The sequence below is a fragment of the Uranotaenia lowii genome, chromosome 2 (assembly GCF_029784155.1).
Source record: "Uranotaenia lowii strain MFRU-FL chromosome 2, ASM2978415v1, whole genome shotgun sequence".
In the NCBI taxonomy this organism is placed as follows: domain Eukaryota; kingdom Metazoa; phylum Arthropoda; class Insecta; order Diptera; family Culicidae; genus Uranotaenia; species Uranotaenia lowii.
The window spans coordinates 369,188,691-369,206,858 of record NC_073692.1 but is presented as its reverse complement, the minus strand read 5'-3'; the positions used below and the strand labels follow the sequence as shown (position 1 = coordinate 369,206,858).

Genomic DNA, 18,168 nt, shown 5'->3' with positions numbered 1-18,168 from the left:
AGCTCAAATTGTTGCATAGCTATGAGTCATTAAAACCTAACCTAAAACAACAAATTTTTGCAAATTCCAGAGCTTGTAAACTGTATAGCCGGTACCGAGGAATTTAGACAGGTGATTTCCGATGGCGACAAAACTTGTGAAAACCACGATTTGAAACAAATTCCAGCGGTTGAATTCTATAAATTTCTGCTTGTTCCGAGGTCTTGAGCAGATTGAAGCAGTATTTGCCGGTTTTTTTTTTCAAAAATATAATGATTTGCCAAAATTCTGCTCCTATGGAAAACGAACAAAAATTTTCAAAACGAAACTTTGGTTTTCGCTGTTTTTAAAAGCTTAAATGCACAACAAATAAGGGAAGCGATTTCTAAAACAATTTTCCTACTTATGACTATCACACAAGCTAGAAAAAGTAATAAATTTTACTGAAACGATAAAAAATTTATGCCTTTTTCGATGCGCACATTTGTCAAAATAATATTGGAGGTTCTGATTTAGAAATTTGCTTGGAATTTTTTTTAATGCAATCTAGTTTACAAATTTAAAACCCATATTTCCAAAACACCAGAAAACGCATACGAATTAAAGTTTCAAATTAAACCAGAATTGAAAGCTCGGACACCAGTACACATAAATAGTTAACATAAATCAACACACCACAATTAAAAAAAATTCTATTCAATTTCTTAAAAAAAAATTAACCATGATTAATAATTGTTCAATAAAATGCTAATAATTTTTAATTATTTATTATCTTAACCACCATTTCTTTTCTTCCATTTTATTTGTAGGATTGATTTAAAAAATCCGGGGTAATATCTTGAGTTTGAAAAAAAATATTTTATAACGATTTTCTATGTGAATTCTCGATGAGGAAAATAATTTCTATTTTAAACTTTAGGAAATCAATCTAAAACACAAAATTAATGATTAAGTTGAATTAGATTAGAAGAATAGAATTTTTCATTGCTTTAAATAGTGCTAGTGATCAAACTCAGCAATAAAATCAAAATAAAAGGCTTAAAAAATAAGTTTTAAATTTACAATATCAACATAAATTGTTGTATTTTATACATGATAAATTCATCATTGATAGCTTATGATGACAAAAAAAAAGGTTGGAAAATTTTATTTCTGGAATGATCAATAAGAAACTGAAAAAAACTAAAATAAAAATATTTCAAGCAATGACTACTTTAGTAGATATAGCGTGTTAAAAATCAACTTTAGAGATGGTACTTCCGAGTTTCTCATAGATTAATTCCAAAATCATGATCGATTCAAAAGAACAAGTTTTAAAATAATAAAAATAAGTGAAAAGTTTACAAATTTTAATGGGCAAGTTAGGACTAAAACATTTACCCAGTAAATTTATTTCAAAATTGAAACAAATGAGTTTTTAACATGTTAGAAGAATTTTTTTTTTCAATTAAAACGTTTTATCATTTTAAAACTTTATTTTTGGAATTTAAATGATAAATCATTTTCATAACAGCATTTTTGGTGTCAATGTTTTTATGACTGATAAGGAAGATTTTGGCGTCCTGAACTCGAACATTTTGTCTAATTTTCAATCACCTTTAGTTTTGGCCATATCGATTTAAAAAATTAAAAATTGAATCAGCTCATTGATATTTGATGCACCAATAAACCTAAATGAAAGACAAAAGCTGATTCTGAATGTGTTTATTATTCTTCATTTAGTAAAAGAATATTATTTCGCCTATAGATATTCTAATTTCAGCAATGCAATGACCTGACTTTTATGTAGATTGAAAAAAAAAACCTAAATTTCAATTTGGTTTAAATGTTTGGTCAAATTTTCCGACCTTTACAGAATATCAAAAAGTAAACAAAATGAAAACTTCTATAATTTTTATCGCAAGAGTCAAAATTATGTGCGTCTTTGGAAAATTTGTTCATCTATTTAAAATCCTTATTTTCAAAATTTATGTAATGTTTTGCAGTTTTTTTTTCAAAAAATTCCTGTAATATCTTAAATTATTTATACCTAGTTTCCAAAGTTATTTTAAAAACAAAAGCTGATAGAAAATAAATTGGACTCAGGGCACCAAAATTAATTAAAATAAGCTCTTAAATTCTTTGCACCTCTGAAAATGTTAAATTTGTGGCTTTTTGTTATTTAGAAAACGCTGTTGAATGTGGATTTGACCATTTATAAAAACAGAAAAAAATTGAGGTTGAAATTGGTTTTTCTGAATAATATTTTTTAAAATTTGGAATGAAATTAGTAATAAAGCAATGGATATAAGGTATTGTATTTTTTTGCTCATTCTGTTGACTATCGAAAGAAGTGAACATCTGTCGCATGGCTGAGAATTTTTTGATGTGTTAAAAAAGGATTTGATGAATTATAGATAACCTTTTCTGAAGATGAGGAGGGAATTTTGAGTGTCAAGAAGTAAATTTAAATACAAAAGGTTTGTAGAATTGCAATTCGAGGTTAACAATTAGAAATAAATTTCAATTTTTGGACCCTGCCTAGTGTCGTTAAATGATATGTTTGAACCTCAAGTGATAAAAGACTGAATTCCGCAAGTTCCGAAAAGTAAATTTTCCTACATTATTGTTTACGCTTATTTTTGAACAGCTTTTGAAATCAAGTAATTTTCCGTTACTCTACCAGATTAACAATTCATATCTCTGTTATCAAACGCACGAAATAAAATTGGTCGTTGAAGAAGACTGATCCCAAACTTTTGGCTGATACACCATGCTGTGAGGTGATTCCAAACTTTTGTACGCTAACTTAAGGAGCTATTTTATTTATTTTTAGTACGTTGCCATTTTTGTTTGCAAAAAAATCAACTCATTTGTTTTGAAAAGTAAGGAATAAGGAGTAGAGAGCAAGTTGAATTTTGAAATTTGGTGAGATGATCGGGATTAAAATTTCAGTGTTGTTATTGGGAATTGTTCTAACTTTAAGCTGAGTTTAAGTCATATTAAGTTAACTTGTACATTTTTCCAAAAACATACGAAAAAGGTTTTGCTCAAGATCTTTCGAATGAGATCATAAGAATTGCAATTTGTCATAAAATGGCTGAGTTACGGCCGAACAAAGTTTTCATGTTTTAAGGGGGTGATCCCATACTTATGGATGGCAGTGTATATAGATTGAGAATTGCTGATTAGGCCACTAAATCAAAATATTCATTTTAATAGTAAAATGTTAATCAGCTATTCCATTTTGTTGGTATCATTTAGAACAATCTTCATGGCAGTAGAAAAAAAGTTTGTTTAGGTCAATAAAGTTGAATAATTAACGTACAAGACACAGGTTTACTGCTCTTACTAACCTTCTCGAATATTTTATTTTTTAAAGAAACACATTGACAACGGACAGGCTGTCATAAGTCTACTTGAACAACCATTATCTACATCCATTTTTGAATAATTTTTATCGATTTGATTAAAGTTACGATAACTTTTACCGACAATATGTTAACTTCAACGTTTACGACACCATCTTAAGAGGAATATCCTATTATCCTTGACTTCATCCGATGGAATATTGAAAACGTCGCCGTGTAATAATTTCCGTCCTCATTCCACTTCTGGATATTTTTTTTCTCTTTCGTCCCCGCACCACAGTCCGTTATTATTTATAATGATACGTGGCACACAAAATGTCAGCACATAAAACAGTGCGGAGCTCCAGGGCGCGTGCTACATATTAGGTACCATCGTATAGAGGATGCAACACAACGTGCTCTAGTCTCTGGAGCCACTATAGCGAAGCCAGCGAAATCCATCCCGTCGAGCGCCAAATGGCGAATAAATATTTCGATTCGCTAGCGCTGCAGGACGTACCTTCATAAAAATGAGCTATTAGAAACGCATCAATGTCATTTTGACTTCGTCGATATATTGACAGTGCTCCGATCTCATAGGTTTCCATTTTTCTTTCTACGGATTTTCCTCCAACGAAGTGTATCCAAAATGAACACCCTCAGGGACTGTTGCTAAGCTACGTCCCCCAGATTCCGTGTTGGGTCTTACAGAAAAGCTCCATTTCATCATCAGACCTCTCGCTCGACAGAACTAAATCCAGACCAAGCGTGTGTTTGATGAATTATTAAAACACCACGGCCACGATGATGTCACTCTGTTCCTTTTTTTCTTCCAAGCTATTACAAGTTCTTCTTATACGAGCTGCTAAGTTACTTCGCGCCATCGTATTTATTGGATCATTTACTATTAATGCTCGACTAGCGAATATATCGACATGATACACATACATATATTGGAACACAAGATTGCGGCGATACCGGCTATAATTCGAGGATAGCCCAGCTGGAAAATTGCCCATATTAGATTGCGTATTAATCATCTCCGAGGAAACTTTGGCATCGAGTGCTAATCTGAGGCGTCGTCTCGCCAAAAGCCTCCACACCATCGTACTTTTTTCATCTTTGTCATCGTGATATTCTTAGCCGGTCAGCCGGCAAATGTTTGACTAGGGTTCAAATACAATCCGAACTTGCTCTCGGAAAACGGAAATGTACCAATACTTGTCAGAAAGATTTCTTCCTTCGAGAGTATGAATTAATTATGCCGCAGCAAACGATCGAGTGAATTGATAATCTGCAGACGGATGAATGGAGTTGGTACTTGAGTGAATGTGCCTGCAAACAAAAAATTAGGAAAGTTGGATGGCAAGACATCTCAATTGAGCGCAAAATTTTAATTTTCGTAAACCAAAAACAGTTCCATTCTGTGAAAGTTGAGCTTGATTTTGTAAAATTTATAAACTTTGTAAATTTTGTAAGTTTTGTAAATTTTGTAAATTATATGAATTTTGTAAACTTTAAACAATTTTCTAATCTTTCTAATTTTTTTAAATTTTCTAGATTTTCTAAATTTAAAGAATTTATCCAATTTTTTTAAATTTTGTAAATTTTGTAAGTTTTGTAAATTTTGTAAGTTTTGTAAATTTTGTAAATTTTGTAAATTTTGTAAATTTTGTAAATTTTGTAAATTTTGTAAATTTTGTAAATTTTGTAAATTTTGTAAATTTTGTAAATTTTAAAAATTTTGAAAATTTTGTATATTTTAAAAATTTTTAAAATTTTGTAAATTTTGTAAATTTTGTAAATTTTGTAAATTTTGTAAATTTTGAAAATTTTGTAAATTTTGTAAATTTTGTAAATTTTGAAAATTTTGTAAATTTTGTAAATTTTGTAAATTTTGTAAATTTTGTAAATTTTGTAAATTTTGGAAATTTTGTAAATTTTGTAAATTTTGTAAATTTTGTAAATTTTGTAAATTTTGTAAATTTTGTAAATTTTGTAAATTTTGTAAATTTTGTAAATTTTGTAAATTTTGTAAATTTTGTAAATTTTGTAAATTTTGTAAATTTTGTAAATTTTGTAAATTTTGTAAATTTTGTAAATTTTGTAAATTTTGTAAATTTTGTAAATTTTGTAAATTTTGTAAATTTTGTAAATTTTGTAAATTTTGTAAATTTTGTAAATTTTGTAAATTTTGTAAATTTTGTAAATTTTGTAAATTTTGTAAATTTTGTAAATTTTGTAAATTTTGTAAATTTTGTAAATTTTGTAAATTTTGTAAATTTTGTAAATTTTGTAAATTTTGTAAATTTTGTAAATTTTGTAAATTTTGTAAATTTTGTAAATTTTGTAAATTTTGTAAATTTTGTAAATTTTGTAAATTTTGTAAATTTTGTAAATTTTGTAAATTTTGTAAATTTTATAAATTTTGTAAATTTTTTAAATTTTGTAAATTTTGTAAATTTTGTAAATTTTGTAAATTTTGTAAATTTTGTAAATTTTGTAAATTTTGTAAATTTTGTAAATTTTGTAAATTTTGTAAATTTTGTTAAGTTGGAAATTTTGAAAACTTTGAAAAAAATTTATATTTTTTTTTCAATTTTGTCATTTTTGTCAGTTTTGCAATTTTTTTCAGTTTTGAAATTTTGGAAATTTTTGTCATTTTTGTCATTTTTGTCATTTGTCATTTTTGTCATTTTTGTCATTTTTGTCATTTTTGTCATTTTTGTCATTTTTGTCATTTTTGTCATTTTTGTCATTTTTGTCATTTTTGTCATTTTTGTCATTTTTGTCATTTTTGTCATTTTTGTCATTTTTGTCATTTTTGTCATTTTTGTCATTTTTGTCATTTTTGTCATTTTTGTCATTTTTGTCATTTTTGTCATTTTTGTCATTTTTGTCATTTTTGTCATTTTTGTCATTTTTGTCATTTTTGTCATTTTTGTCATTTTTGTCATTTTTGTCATTTTTGTCATTTTTGTCATTTTTGTCATTTTTGTCATTTTTGTCATTTTTGTCATTTTTGTCATTTTTGTCATTTTTGTCATTTTTGTCATTTTTGTCATTTTTGTCATTTTTGTCATTTTTGTCATTTGTCATTTTTGTCATTTTTGTCATTTTTGTCATTTTTGTCATTTTTGTCATTTTTGTCATTTTTGTCATTTTTGTCATTTTTGTCATTTTTGTCATTTTTGTCATTTTTGTCATTTTTGTCATTTTTGTCATTTTTGTCATTTTTGTCATTTTTGTCATTTTTGTCATTTTTGTCATTTTTGTCATTTTTGTCATTTTTGTCATTTTTGTCATTTTTGTCATTTTTGTCATTTTTGTCATTTTTGTCATTTTTGTCATTTTTGTCATTTTTGTCATTTTTGTCATTTTTGTCATTTTTGTCATTTTTGTCATTTTTGTCATTTTTGTCATTTTTGTCATTTTTGTCATTTTTGTCATTTTTGTCATTTTTGTCATTTTTGTCATTTTTGTCATTTTTGTCATTTTTGTCATTTTTGTCATTTTTGTCATTTTTGTCATTTTTGTCATTTTTTGATATTTTTATCATTTTTGTGACTTTGGTTTTTTTTGCATTTTTGTGACTATTGTTTGTTTTTTTTTTTTTTGTCATTTTTGTGATCTATGAGGTTTTTGTCATTTTTGTTACTTTTGTCGTTTTTGACAGTTTTGTTATTTTTCTCTATTTTTTAATTCTAGTGAATTTTTTTTCCCTTTTTTTCTTAATTAAATTTTTCCAAAAATTTTTCTTCTGTCACAAAAATCTAATTCTATTGGAATGAGTTTCAATTAGACAAGAATTTCCTCTGGTAGAAAATGTGCGGCCTTAAGGGTTAAAATTCATTTTTATCATTAATGATGATCAACTTTATCAGAAAACTAGCTGATCCCATACGAACTCCGTTTCGCTTTCAATTTAGAATATGTCATGAACAGTTTGAATGAATGCCAATTGCCAGGCATTTTTCAGATGCATTTCTGAATGCAAAAATGTTGAACACGTAATACCCCGTATATGAATTTTCGTCTCGATGCGATACACACTCACGTAATTATTGATAAAACAAATATAACAGTTAATATAGAAGACTTCCTTTTTGTCGTTTGATTCAAATTTTGAAATCAGAAATTAATTGACCGTTCCTAGTCCGTGTGTAAATTTTGACTCGATCGTTGTATAAAAACGGAACTTTTGTCAAAAAATTAAACTTCTTTCAGTGACTTTGATATCTGAAATCGATTGCCCATCCCTCAAAACTCCCGTATGCAAATTTTAAACCAATCCATTGCATAATAACGTCAATATCTTAAAAAAAGAAACTGTGAATAGTTAATATGGACGACCCTTTTGGCCGACGCCTCACCCAAAATTGGATAATTGTAATCAATTGTTCGTCCTTGATAATTTCTATGTGCAAATTTTCATCTCAATCCGATGTACCTATAATAACGTCAATATCGCAAAAATACAAACAGTTAATATGAACGACCCCTTTGGCTGGCCCCTTGCACAAAATTTGATACCGGCCTCAATGGCCTGTCCTTAAAAATATCAGAGCGCAAATTGTCATCTCAATCTGATGTATAATATCGTCAATATCACAAAAATATTTAAATTTTAATATGGACGACCCCTTTTTCCGACCCCTGACCCAAAATTCAATACCTGAAATCAATTTCCCATTTCTCAAAACCCCCATGTGCAAATTTTCATCACAATCCGAAGAAACATAACTTCAATAATGTGAAAACAATATTTGTCTTGGATGGACGACCCCCTTTAAAAGGGGTCATCCGAAAATCTAAAAACATTTTTCATCATTCCTGGTCCTAATGAACACCCATGCCAAATTTCAGCTCTCTAGCTCTTAAGGCGGCTGAGTCTATAGAGGACAAACAAACAAACAAACAAACAAACAAACAAACAAACATACAGAAATTGCTTTTTATATATATAGATATTATTAAAAACAACTTTCAAATCATGTTGAAGAAAAACAGCCTAAAAAAATAATGAAAAGATTCTTCATATTTTTTCTAACTTTGGCTCGTCCCATGACGACGGTTACAAAATTGGATTTCCTGAAGTGTGCTCCTGGATATATGTATGTTCTCCTCCATCCGAATTTAATAACAATTCGAGCAGCGGAGCATTTTTATGGTTCCAAAATTGAGGACTCAAAAACACAATATATTGAACCAGTAGACAGCTAAGTTAATCAAAAGTATATGTATAACTCTCGGGGTTACTCCATGTGAGCATCTGCTTGGGTTCTGTATCTGGTTTTCCAGATTCACAGGAAAACAACTCCACCACCATCATACCTGCCAAAAGCGGCACTTACAGAGACTTCGGGAAAACATTCCATAAAGGGTGAATTTTCCAGGTACGAAAATGGAAACAATTCGGAGGAAAATGTTGAAGACCCTTCTTTGCCACCCCCCTCATTTCATTTCGGTGCTTTGCTGGCAAGAGGGCGTAAACAAAGCTGTTCCGGTTTCTTAGAAGCTGATTATTAAATTATTTTTGAGATCCCGATCCCGGAGCAAACCGCAACTGTCTCAACCAACTCCCGGGCAAAATCCCAGGGTTGTTGTCACCAGAATTTAGCAGACCGGGATGGAAATTCTAGAAACGATGATGGGATGGGAAATATCGAAGCGGCGAAAATTGTTCCAGAATTCCAAACACATTTATTGGGGAGAGCAACCGGGAGGAAACCGTCAGACACCATTGCCTATCAGTGACCGGAAACGGATGCAAAATGTTTCATGACAAACCGCCCCCCCCCCCCCCTCCCCCCCCCTTCACTTTCAACTTGTGAAGATTTGATAGCGTCTTGGTCTTCAGTGTTCGTGGTTTGGTAACAAAATAAAGTTCAACATTCAAATCGCCGATAGCAGATAATTTTATCTTGTATTTACTATAAGGCTTTGGCTTTCGTGGTAAGAAAACATATCGTTTAAACACTGATAAGGTTTAAATAAGAACTACCTGAACAAAATGAACACAATTTGACATTAGAATGGGGGCAATGCATTGGGAAAGAAATTGAGAAAAAAAACAAACAACTCGTGCCAAAACAAATTTCGTCGAACATACACGCCAAAAACATTTTACTCATAGTGGAATAAAATTAAATCAATAATGTTATTTAAATTTTAATTATCCTTTCGAAAAAGTGGAAACAACCAAAATGGTAAAAAGGAAGCAATAATGTTTACAAATACCAAAAGCAAAGTTGAAGAAATAAAAATTTTCAAATTTGTACAGAAATTGAGTGCGGAGGTGTGGAAAAGTAAAAAAGTAGTGAAGAGGGCAGTTGGAGTAGGTAATGGAAAATTCAAGCAAGTTAAGAGGACAGCTTGAAAGTGTAGCACAAAGCGAGTTGAGAGGACAGTTTTGGAAAAAAAAACATCATACGAGTTGAGAGGACAGCTTGAAAGTGAAACACAAAGCGAGTTGAGATTACATCTATGGAAAAAAATGCAATTCAAGCGAGTGAGAGGACAGCTTGGAATTGCAACACAATGTGAGTTGAGATGACAGCTTTGGAATAAATACAATTCAAGCCGGTTGAGAGGACAGCTTGGAATTATAATAAAAGGCGAGTTAAGAGGACATCTTTGAAATAAAAAAAATTAAGCAAGTTGAGAAGGACAGATTTGGAAAACAAATACAATTCAAGCGAATTGAGAGGACAGCTCGGAATTGTAATAAAATACGAGTTGAGGGAACAGCTTTGGAAAAAATGCAATTCAAGCGAGTTGAGAGAACAGCTTGGAATCGTAATACAATGCGAGTTGAAAGAACAGCTTTGAAAAAAGCTTTGAAGAAAAGCAGGTCAAGCGAGTTGAGAAGGACACCTTTGAAAAAAAATACACAATTCAAGTGAGTTGAGAGGACAGCTTAGAGTTGTAATGAAAAGTGAGTTGAGAGGTCATCTTTGGAAAAAAAAAATGAAATTCAAGCGAGTTAAGAGAACATCTTGGAATTGTAATAAATGGCGAGTTAGGAGGACAGCTTTGGAAAAAAATCAATTCAAGTGAGTTGAAAGGACATCTTTGAAAAAAAAACAAATCTGGCTAGTTGAGAGGACATCTTTGAAAAAAAATGCAGTTCAAGTGAGTTGAGAGAACTGCTTTGGAAAAATGCAAATCAAGCGAGTTGAGAAGACAGCTTTGGAAAAAAATGCACAGCTTGGAATTATAATAAATGGCGAGGACAGCTTTGGAAAAAAAATCAATTCAAGTGAGTTGAGAAGACATCTTTGAGAAAAAAAAAACAAATCAAGCTAGTTGAGAGGACATCTTCGGAAAAAAATGCAGTTCAAGCGAGTTGAGAGGACTGCTTTGGAAAAATGCAATTCAAGCGAGTTGAGAAAACTGCTTTGGAAAAAATACAATTCAAGCGTGTTGAGAAGACAGCTTTGGAAAAAAATACACAGCTTGGAATTGTAATAATTGGCGAGTTGAGAGGACAGCTTTGGAAAAAATTCAATTCAAATAAGTTGAGAGGAAAGCATTGAAAAAAAAAAAACAAATCAAGCTAGTTGAGAGGACATCTTTGAAAAAAAATGCAGTTCAAGCGAGTTGAGAGGACTGCTTTGGAAGAATGCAATTCAAGCGAGTTGATGCGACAGCTTGGAATTGTAACACAAAGCGAATTGAGAGGACAGCATTGGAGAAAAACGCAATTCAAGCGAGTTGAGAAGACAGCTTTGGAAAAAATACACAGCTTGGAATTGTAATAAATGGCGAGTTGAGAGGACAGCTTTGGAAAAAATTCAATTCAAGTGAGTTGAGAGAACAGCTTGGAATTTTACCACAATGCGAGTTGATAGGACAGCTTCGGAAAAAAATAAAATTCAAGCGAGTTGAGAGAACAGCTTGGAATTGTAACACAAAGCAAGTTGAGAGGACAACTTTGGAAAAAAAAGAAAATCAAGCGAGTTGAGAGGACAGCTTGGAATTGTAATAAAAGGCGGGTTGAGAGAACAGCTTTGGAAAAAATTCAATTCAAGCGAGTTGAGAGAACAGCTTGGAATTGTAACACAAAGCGAGTTGTGAAATCAGCTTTGAGAAAAGTAGTTAGGGTAAAAATTTAAAGGAATTAATTTAGAAAAGCCTGTTAAGCTTTGGGAAAATGAAATCATGGGAATTGAGAGAAAAACTTGGATTTTTACACAAAGCGTTTTAAAAGGACAGAAATCTTAATCTTGAAAGGATAACTTGGAAACAGCTTTGAAAAAAATGTGAAAATTTCGCATTTAAACTAGCTTAGCGTAAAACACTTTGAAATAAAATTGAATATTCGGACAGGCAAGCGGGTGGAGACCTTTTAAAATTGTTAAAAATAAGAAGAGAGCACATTTATTTTCACTTTGAGATAATCGAAACCATGTTGGATTCTAAATTATTGATTGAAAATGAAAAAAAAAAAAACAAATTCTAATTTCTATGGGACAGGGAGAGGAAGTGTGAATGGATTATATCCAGACAATATGTTTGGAGGTTTGATGCTCCACCTAGATCGTGTAACGTCGGCGAATCCGTGAATGGATAAGCGACGTGCAACAGATTCAATAGCGCAGCGTTTCAATGGTGTTTTCCGCGGTAACTTGTAGAGTGACAGCATCCGGGGTGTTCTTGTCGAAATCTGCTACAAAAAATCGGTTGACACAAACCAATTTCATTTAAATCATGGGTGGCCAAACCATAGCCCGCGGGCCACATTTGGCCCGCGGCTGTCTTTTAATGGCCCGCGAAGTTGTTTTTGAAATAACCATGTTCTAAGAATTGAATGTTTTTCTTGGTTTATGTCATTTGAAAAAAAATGTTCCTAAATTTACATCAAATGAAAGTCGAAGAAATCTCCTTTATTTGATATGATGTTATTCTACAAAAGGAATACCGTCACTGAATGAAGGATCAATTACAATTTCAATTTACCAAATTTCAAATTAAAATTCTCTAAATTGATAACATTTGGCACATTGACATATAAACAGCATTTTTTATGCCTATTTAAAAAGATTTTTGCCTCCTGAATCCAAATCATTTGTCAGATTTTATCCATCACCTCAAGATTTAGTGATATATCGTGTGGAAATTCCAAAATTGATCAGTTTTAAGTAAATTTGATTATCTTATTATCTTATTAATAATCAAATTCAGATCTGGCCTAGTTATTCATTTAAGAGATACAACGCTAAAAAAAATTGAATCCTTTAATTTTTAGGACTTGGAATAGGTAAGATTACAACTATCTCTAATATCATTCAAGAAAGTCTCTGAGAATTTGATATTGAAGATTCTATCTCATTTAACGAAACTGTTGAAGATTTTGACACGATCCGATTTACGCTTAAAAAAAATATCAAAGATTCAAATTGGTTTAAATATTTTTCAAAATTTCGTCTATTTTCTCGTATTTTTTGCAGAATTGTGAAGAATTTTCGGAAATAAAACTACTTTTACTTTTTTCTCAGAAGTCAAAATTATACATAATCTTCTGAAAAGTTGTTCTTTGAATTAAAACCTTTGTTTTCAAAATCTTTTAAATGTTCTATTATTTTGCCAAAAAAGTGCACAAATCTATTTAACGATTTTTTACCTATTTTCAAAAGTTAATTCGAAAACTGGTGCTGATAAAAAAATATTTTAACAGCATTGGAATCATCGGCCCCATATAAGCCTAATTTTGCTTAAAAATTCTTTGTTCTTCGGAAAAATTTAAATTATGTTACCTTGTGTTATCTGCGTTATCACATATATGACATATTGTCCGAGTGTTTTTGGTAATTTAATACCATTGGCTTTTGAAGTGGTCTCCACAGTTGTTTGAGCGTTGTGAGCTTTCGAGAGGACTCTACTTTAAATTGTGGGGACGTTGGAGGGCCTTAACAGATCATATCAAATTTTAAAAATTCTCCTAACCACATTAAATTATAATCAATTAAATCATTATCACAATCAAATAATCAATATTTTAACAACTTTTTCAACTATTCGTAAAGATTTTTTTTAATCATTGAATATCCATCAAAATTTAACAACGTTTGCTTTTTATTAAAAAAAACTCGAAATTTTGGTATGTAAGTAACACAAATTTGATATTTTCTGCATAACTTCCATAATAAAACTTACAATTATGAAAATGAAACCAAATTTAAATAGCTTAGTATTGGTAACGTGCTCTTAACAACTTTATTGAATTTACAGTAGGTTGCAGGATTGCCAACATTTATTTTCAAAAATCAGGGAACTGGCGAAATAAAAATCGGGCAAAATCAGGCTACGTAAAGTAACGGAAATTTCACTCAAAGTGATGACCTTCTTTTTGGTCATCGCTCCAATTATCACTCTAATATGTGTTGTGAGCCTACTTGGCTTATCAGGTTATCAGGCAGAGCCTCGAAAAATCAGGCAATGCCTGAAAAATCAGGCACATTGGCATCTCTGGTAGGTTGACATTTGTGTCGATGTATTGGTAAATCTTTCAAAAGAACGACTTATTAGTATTTTTGAAAGAAAAAAATTTTTTTTGTCCCAAACTATTTCATTATAAAAAGGTGCAATGGTTATAAATAACCGAATGTTTTTTCATTATACACATCAAAAATCAAAATTTGATATCATGTAAAATTCCACAATAATTGTGCAATATGTGCAAATTAAAAATGGTAAATTTCTTGATTCAACTTGAAAGAATTCAGGAGGTCAGAAAATCAATATTTTTATGTCATAACCAGATCACGTACATTTTTATAAATCTTTAAAATGCCTAGAGCTTAGAACGATAGAATTTTTCAACAATTCCATTCCATGTAGTATTTTGAACTTAAAAACTTTGGAAATGGGTGACGATTTGGCATTTATGGGAGAAATAATGGTGGTTTTCAATCGCTCGAAAGAATTCGTAAAAAAAAATGCAAGGAAAAACATCCTTACTAAGATGAATATGTATTTGAGGTAACCCGGGCATACTCAGAAATTTTTAGCGTATTCTGTTTCTTTTTTAATATTGAAGAATAATAAGTTTTATGGCCCGCGAGCATATCTCATTTCTAAAATTTGGCCCGCCTGTTGGAAATGTTGGCCACCCATGATTTAAATTGTTCCACATTTGTTATAACGATGTCGTACTACACATTGATTTTGCATGGCAGCCCTCGGTTCTGGCCCATTAGGTGAAATGAATTTTCTCACCATGCCTTAGCTTGCATGTGTGTCAATTTTCAATAAAATCATCAAACAAAAGTATGAGTTCAATCGTTAATTCTATTAATTTATTATTGGAGCCCCCTATTTAAAAAACAAAAGGAGTCATTATGCACAATAAATCAACAAATTATGGCAAATTATGCTTCTGATCTAATTTTAAACAAAACCACTCGAAAATCGTTCGAGTTGTTTCATACTTTATGTTGATTTTATATGGGAGCCCTTCCTCCATAAAACGTGAGTTGCTTAAAACTTGTATACTTTTAAAAACTAAACTATTAAATAAAACCTTCGGTTACCAAATTTTAAGTCATATTGATCACTTGTTTCGAAGCTATGGGGGCACGAAAAAAAATCGCTATTTATAAGATGCTTAAGGTCATAGTTTTATCTGGCTCTTCCACATAAAAAAAGAATTTTTCATCAAATATCATTAAGTCACTCAAACGCAACCAATTTGCAAATCATAGCTAACGGGATATCATGGGCCTCAACACTATGTGGTGTTTTTTTCGCCACCTTTATTTTGGTGTTTTTATACCCATTCATTACTTAAAATACGATTTCCATGGCAGTAAAGTTTTCTTATGCCAAATGAAGCGTCATGGATTTTTTTTCCAAAATTTTCACGAGTCAGGTTTTTGAAACTGTTCGATCATACACAACTCTCTTTTTCTATTTCCTTGCTTTAATATAACTAAATGAATTATGAAAATGCGGTTTTGAGTCATCTTATTAACTTTGCATGTTATTCTGCCATTTTGGGTGAAGTGGTTCACAACTACCCACCATTTTTTAAAATGAAAAAAAAAACACTTTTTTGAAAACAATCAGAACAAGGGGAAATAAATTTATTAAAAATTTATATCATTTCCAAATGATACGTTAGAAATGTAGGGAACCATACTATTTATCGTTTTCATTTATCTTATATAATGAAGAAGTTAGGAAGCAAAGACAAAAAGTGGCCCAAAATACCCCCCAATCCCCTACTTTCGGATCTAATATTATTCAATACCCTTTCAGAACTTTTCCGTTTCACTCCAATAAATCATATTTCAATCTTTATCACTAACTGAATGATTTTCTTTGTCTCTTTTTTTTTCTATTTCAGACTGTCTCGGTGACGGTGTCGGTGCTAACGTTGACATTCATCTCGATCGACCGGTGGTACGCCATTTGCTTTCCACTGCGCTACAAACCTCGGCCAGAACGAGCCTGGCGGTCCATCGCCGTTATCTGGCTTATCGGGTTCCTATCAGGTACGTTGTAGCTACATCTTATATATAAAAATGGAGGCGCTATCTTTGTGATAACATCACGTATGAACGGGCGGTCGGAATGAAGTGAAACTTGGTATCCGAGGGTTTTTGGGGCCAGAGATGGTTTGTATAATAGTTTCAAAAATCTCACTATTTATAGAAGGGGGGCTCCCATACAAAATCAAATTGAAACGGGACATAACTTGAACAATTTAAATGCGATTTTCATAAAAATTGGTTCACGAGATCGAAAAGACACAAGAAGTTGATTCATTATGCAGACTGCAATTGCTCGCTTTTAAAACGTGGGGCTCCCTTAAAACAATGTGAAAAAATTTGAAAAAATATATACAACCCATACAATTCACATGGGATATTCATGAAATTGTGTACACATGCATGTTTTGATGTGGAAAAACAATCTATTTTACTAAATAACACATCCTACCTTTATAACCAGAGGCTCCCATACAAAATAAACGTGAGTTATAACATAACTTAAACAATTGCCAAGCGATTTTGCTTAAACGAGCCAGGCAGCCATGTTTTGACAGTAAAATATGATTTATTGTAATAAATAACGCTTTCTCCATAAACCCCCCCCCCCCCCCCCCCACCATTTTTGAACTAAAGGTGAGAGGAGGGGAGAGAAGTCTTATATATAAAAATGGAGGCGTTTTCTTCGTAACAACATCACGTATGAATGGTCGGTCGGAATGAAGTGAAATTTGGTATCCGAGGGTTTTTTGGGTCAGAGATGGTTTGTATAATAGTTTCAAGAATCTCACTTTTTATGGAAGGGGGGTCCCCATACAAAATTATCTCTTTTCCTCATATTATATATAAAAATGGAGGCGTTTTCTTTGTAACACCATCACGTATGAATGGTCGGTCAGAATGAAGTGAAATTTGGTATCCGAGGGTTTTTCCGGTCAGAAATGGTTTGTATAATAGTTTCAAGAATCTCACTTTTTAAGGAAAGGGGCTCCTATACAAAATCAACTTGAAACGGGACAAAACTCGAACAACTTGAAGACGATTTTCATGAAAACCGATTCACGAGCACAAAGAAGTTAAAGAACTCCAAACATTTTCCAACGATTTATTAAGCAACGGGTAAAACGAAGTTTACCGGGTCAGCTAGTATATGTATAATATAGACGACCGAGACAGTGAGAAAGTAAACGGAAGTGCTGTCCCTTTCCTTTTAACTTTCTCCACCCGATGATACCCTCTAAAGTTCCAACAATACCAATCACCCAACGTTATTTTTGCTAAATGTGTCTCCAATGGTTCTTCCACTAGAAATATATCGCTAGACGTAGGTCTATCGGCAAACGACAAGTCTCGCTCGGAACGACGAACGTCAATGGTGGTAAAAGTTTCGTTCGCTTGGACGCCCATTGTTCGATTCTTGTGCGCTTCGTTCGGGTTCATTCAGTTAGTCAGCTAGTCAGTCAGTCAGCCAGGCTGGGGTCAGGGCCAGGGTTAAGGTCTGTGGGACAGATTCAGAGAATGTGGGCGGATAGAATCTGCGTCCCGTAGACATGAGATACCTACTAACTCTGGTTGAATGGGCGCTCGTTACATAGTGATGACATAAAAGCTCGTCGAATGCTTATGAATAAAGGGGATAATTATGCGCGTCACGGAAAAGGGATCGTCCAAAACAGATAAATAACAATCGATTAGAATAACAAAGCAAAAACACAAAATTTGAGCAACAAAATCGTTTCGTTGGTGTTGTTGGAGTGATCCAAAAAATGTTATGATATTTGATATCTTATTGTTAGTTGATCTATCAGAAGTAAATTTTCGAATAACAGTTCAAACTGATTACTTCAGAGAACTGCTAAATGACGTTTAAATTATTGTGAAATATTGGGGCTGCTTATATTATCCTTAATCCCTTATGTTTAAGAAGATATCTGAAAATTAAAAATAAAGATAAATTGACCCAATAAATCGGTTAATTGTAGATGGGGAAAAATGGATTCGTTATCACTTTCAATCTCGCTACACTCATTTTTGACGGTCGCCATAGAAATGCAAGAGTTCTTTATTTTCACTAATATTTTCCTAAGAAATTGGACTTAAATTTAATTTAAATTTCAGATTGATTGAAAGGTTTTTGCTGTTTATCTGGATTTTGTTTTTCTAAAGAAAGAAAAACATCCTTTAACCCTTACCCGTCCCAGACATTTTTACCCGTAAGAGTTCCTGAAGTGCAATTTGACACTCATGCCTAAACCGCTATATCTATATTTTTTTTTAACTGATTTTTACAAAATTTATATTTCTAAAATCTCATAATTTTATTTTTTTTATTATCGTCTTTGGTTGAATTACCGTCCAGACTAATA

General features: G+C 31.7%; 1 protein-coding gene across 1 annotated transcript in view; it reads left to right on the top strand.

The window, feature by feature from the left end:
- Positions 1-18,168, top strand: part of LOC129743155 (orexin receptor type 2-like) — a 240,681-nt gene that overhangs the window by 72,768 nt on the left and 149,745 nt on the right. Inside the window, exon 3 of the mRNA XM_055735124.1 lies at positions 15,658-15,805. Coding sequence (XP_055591099.1) covers positions 15,658-15,805 — 148 coding nt within the window. The remainder of the gene's footprint in view (positions 1-15,657; positions 15,806-18,168) is intronic.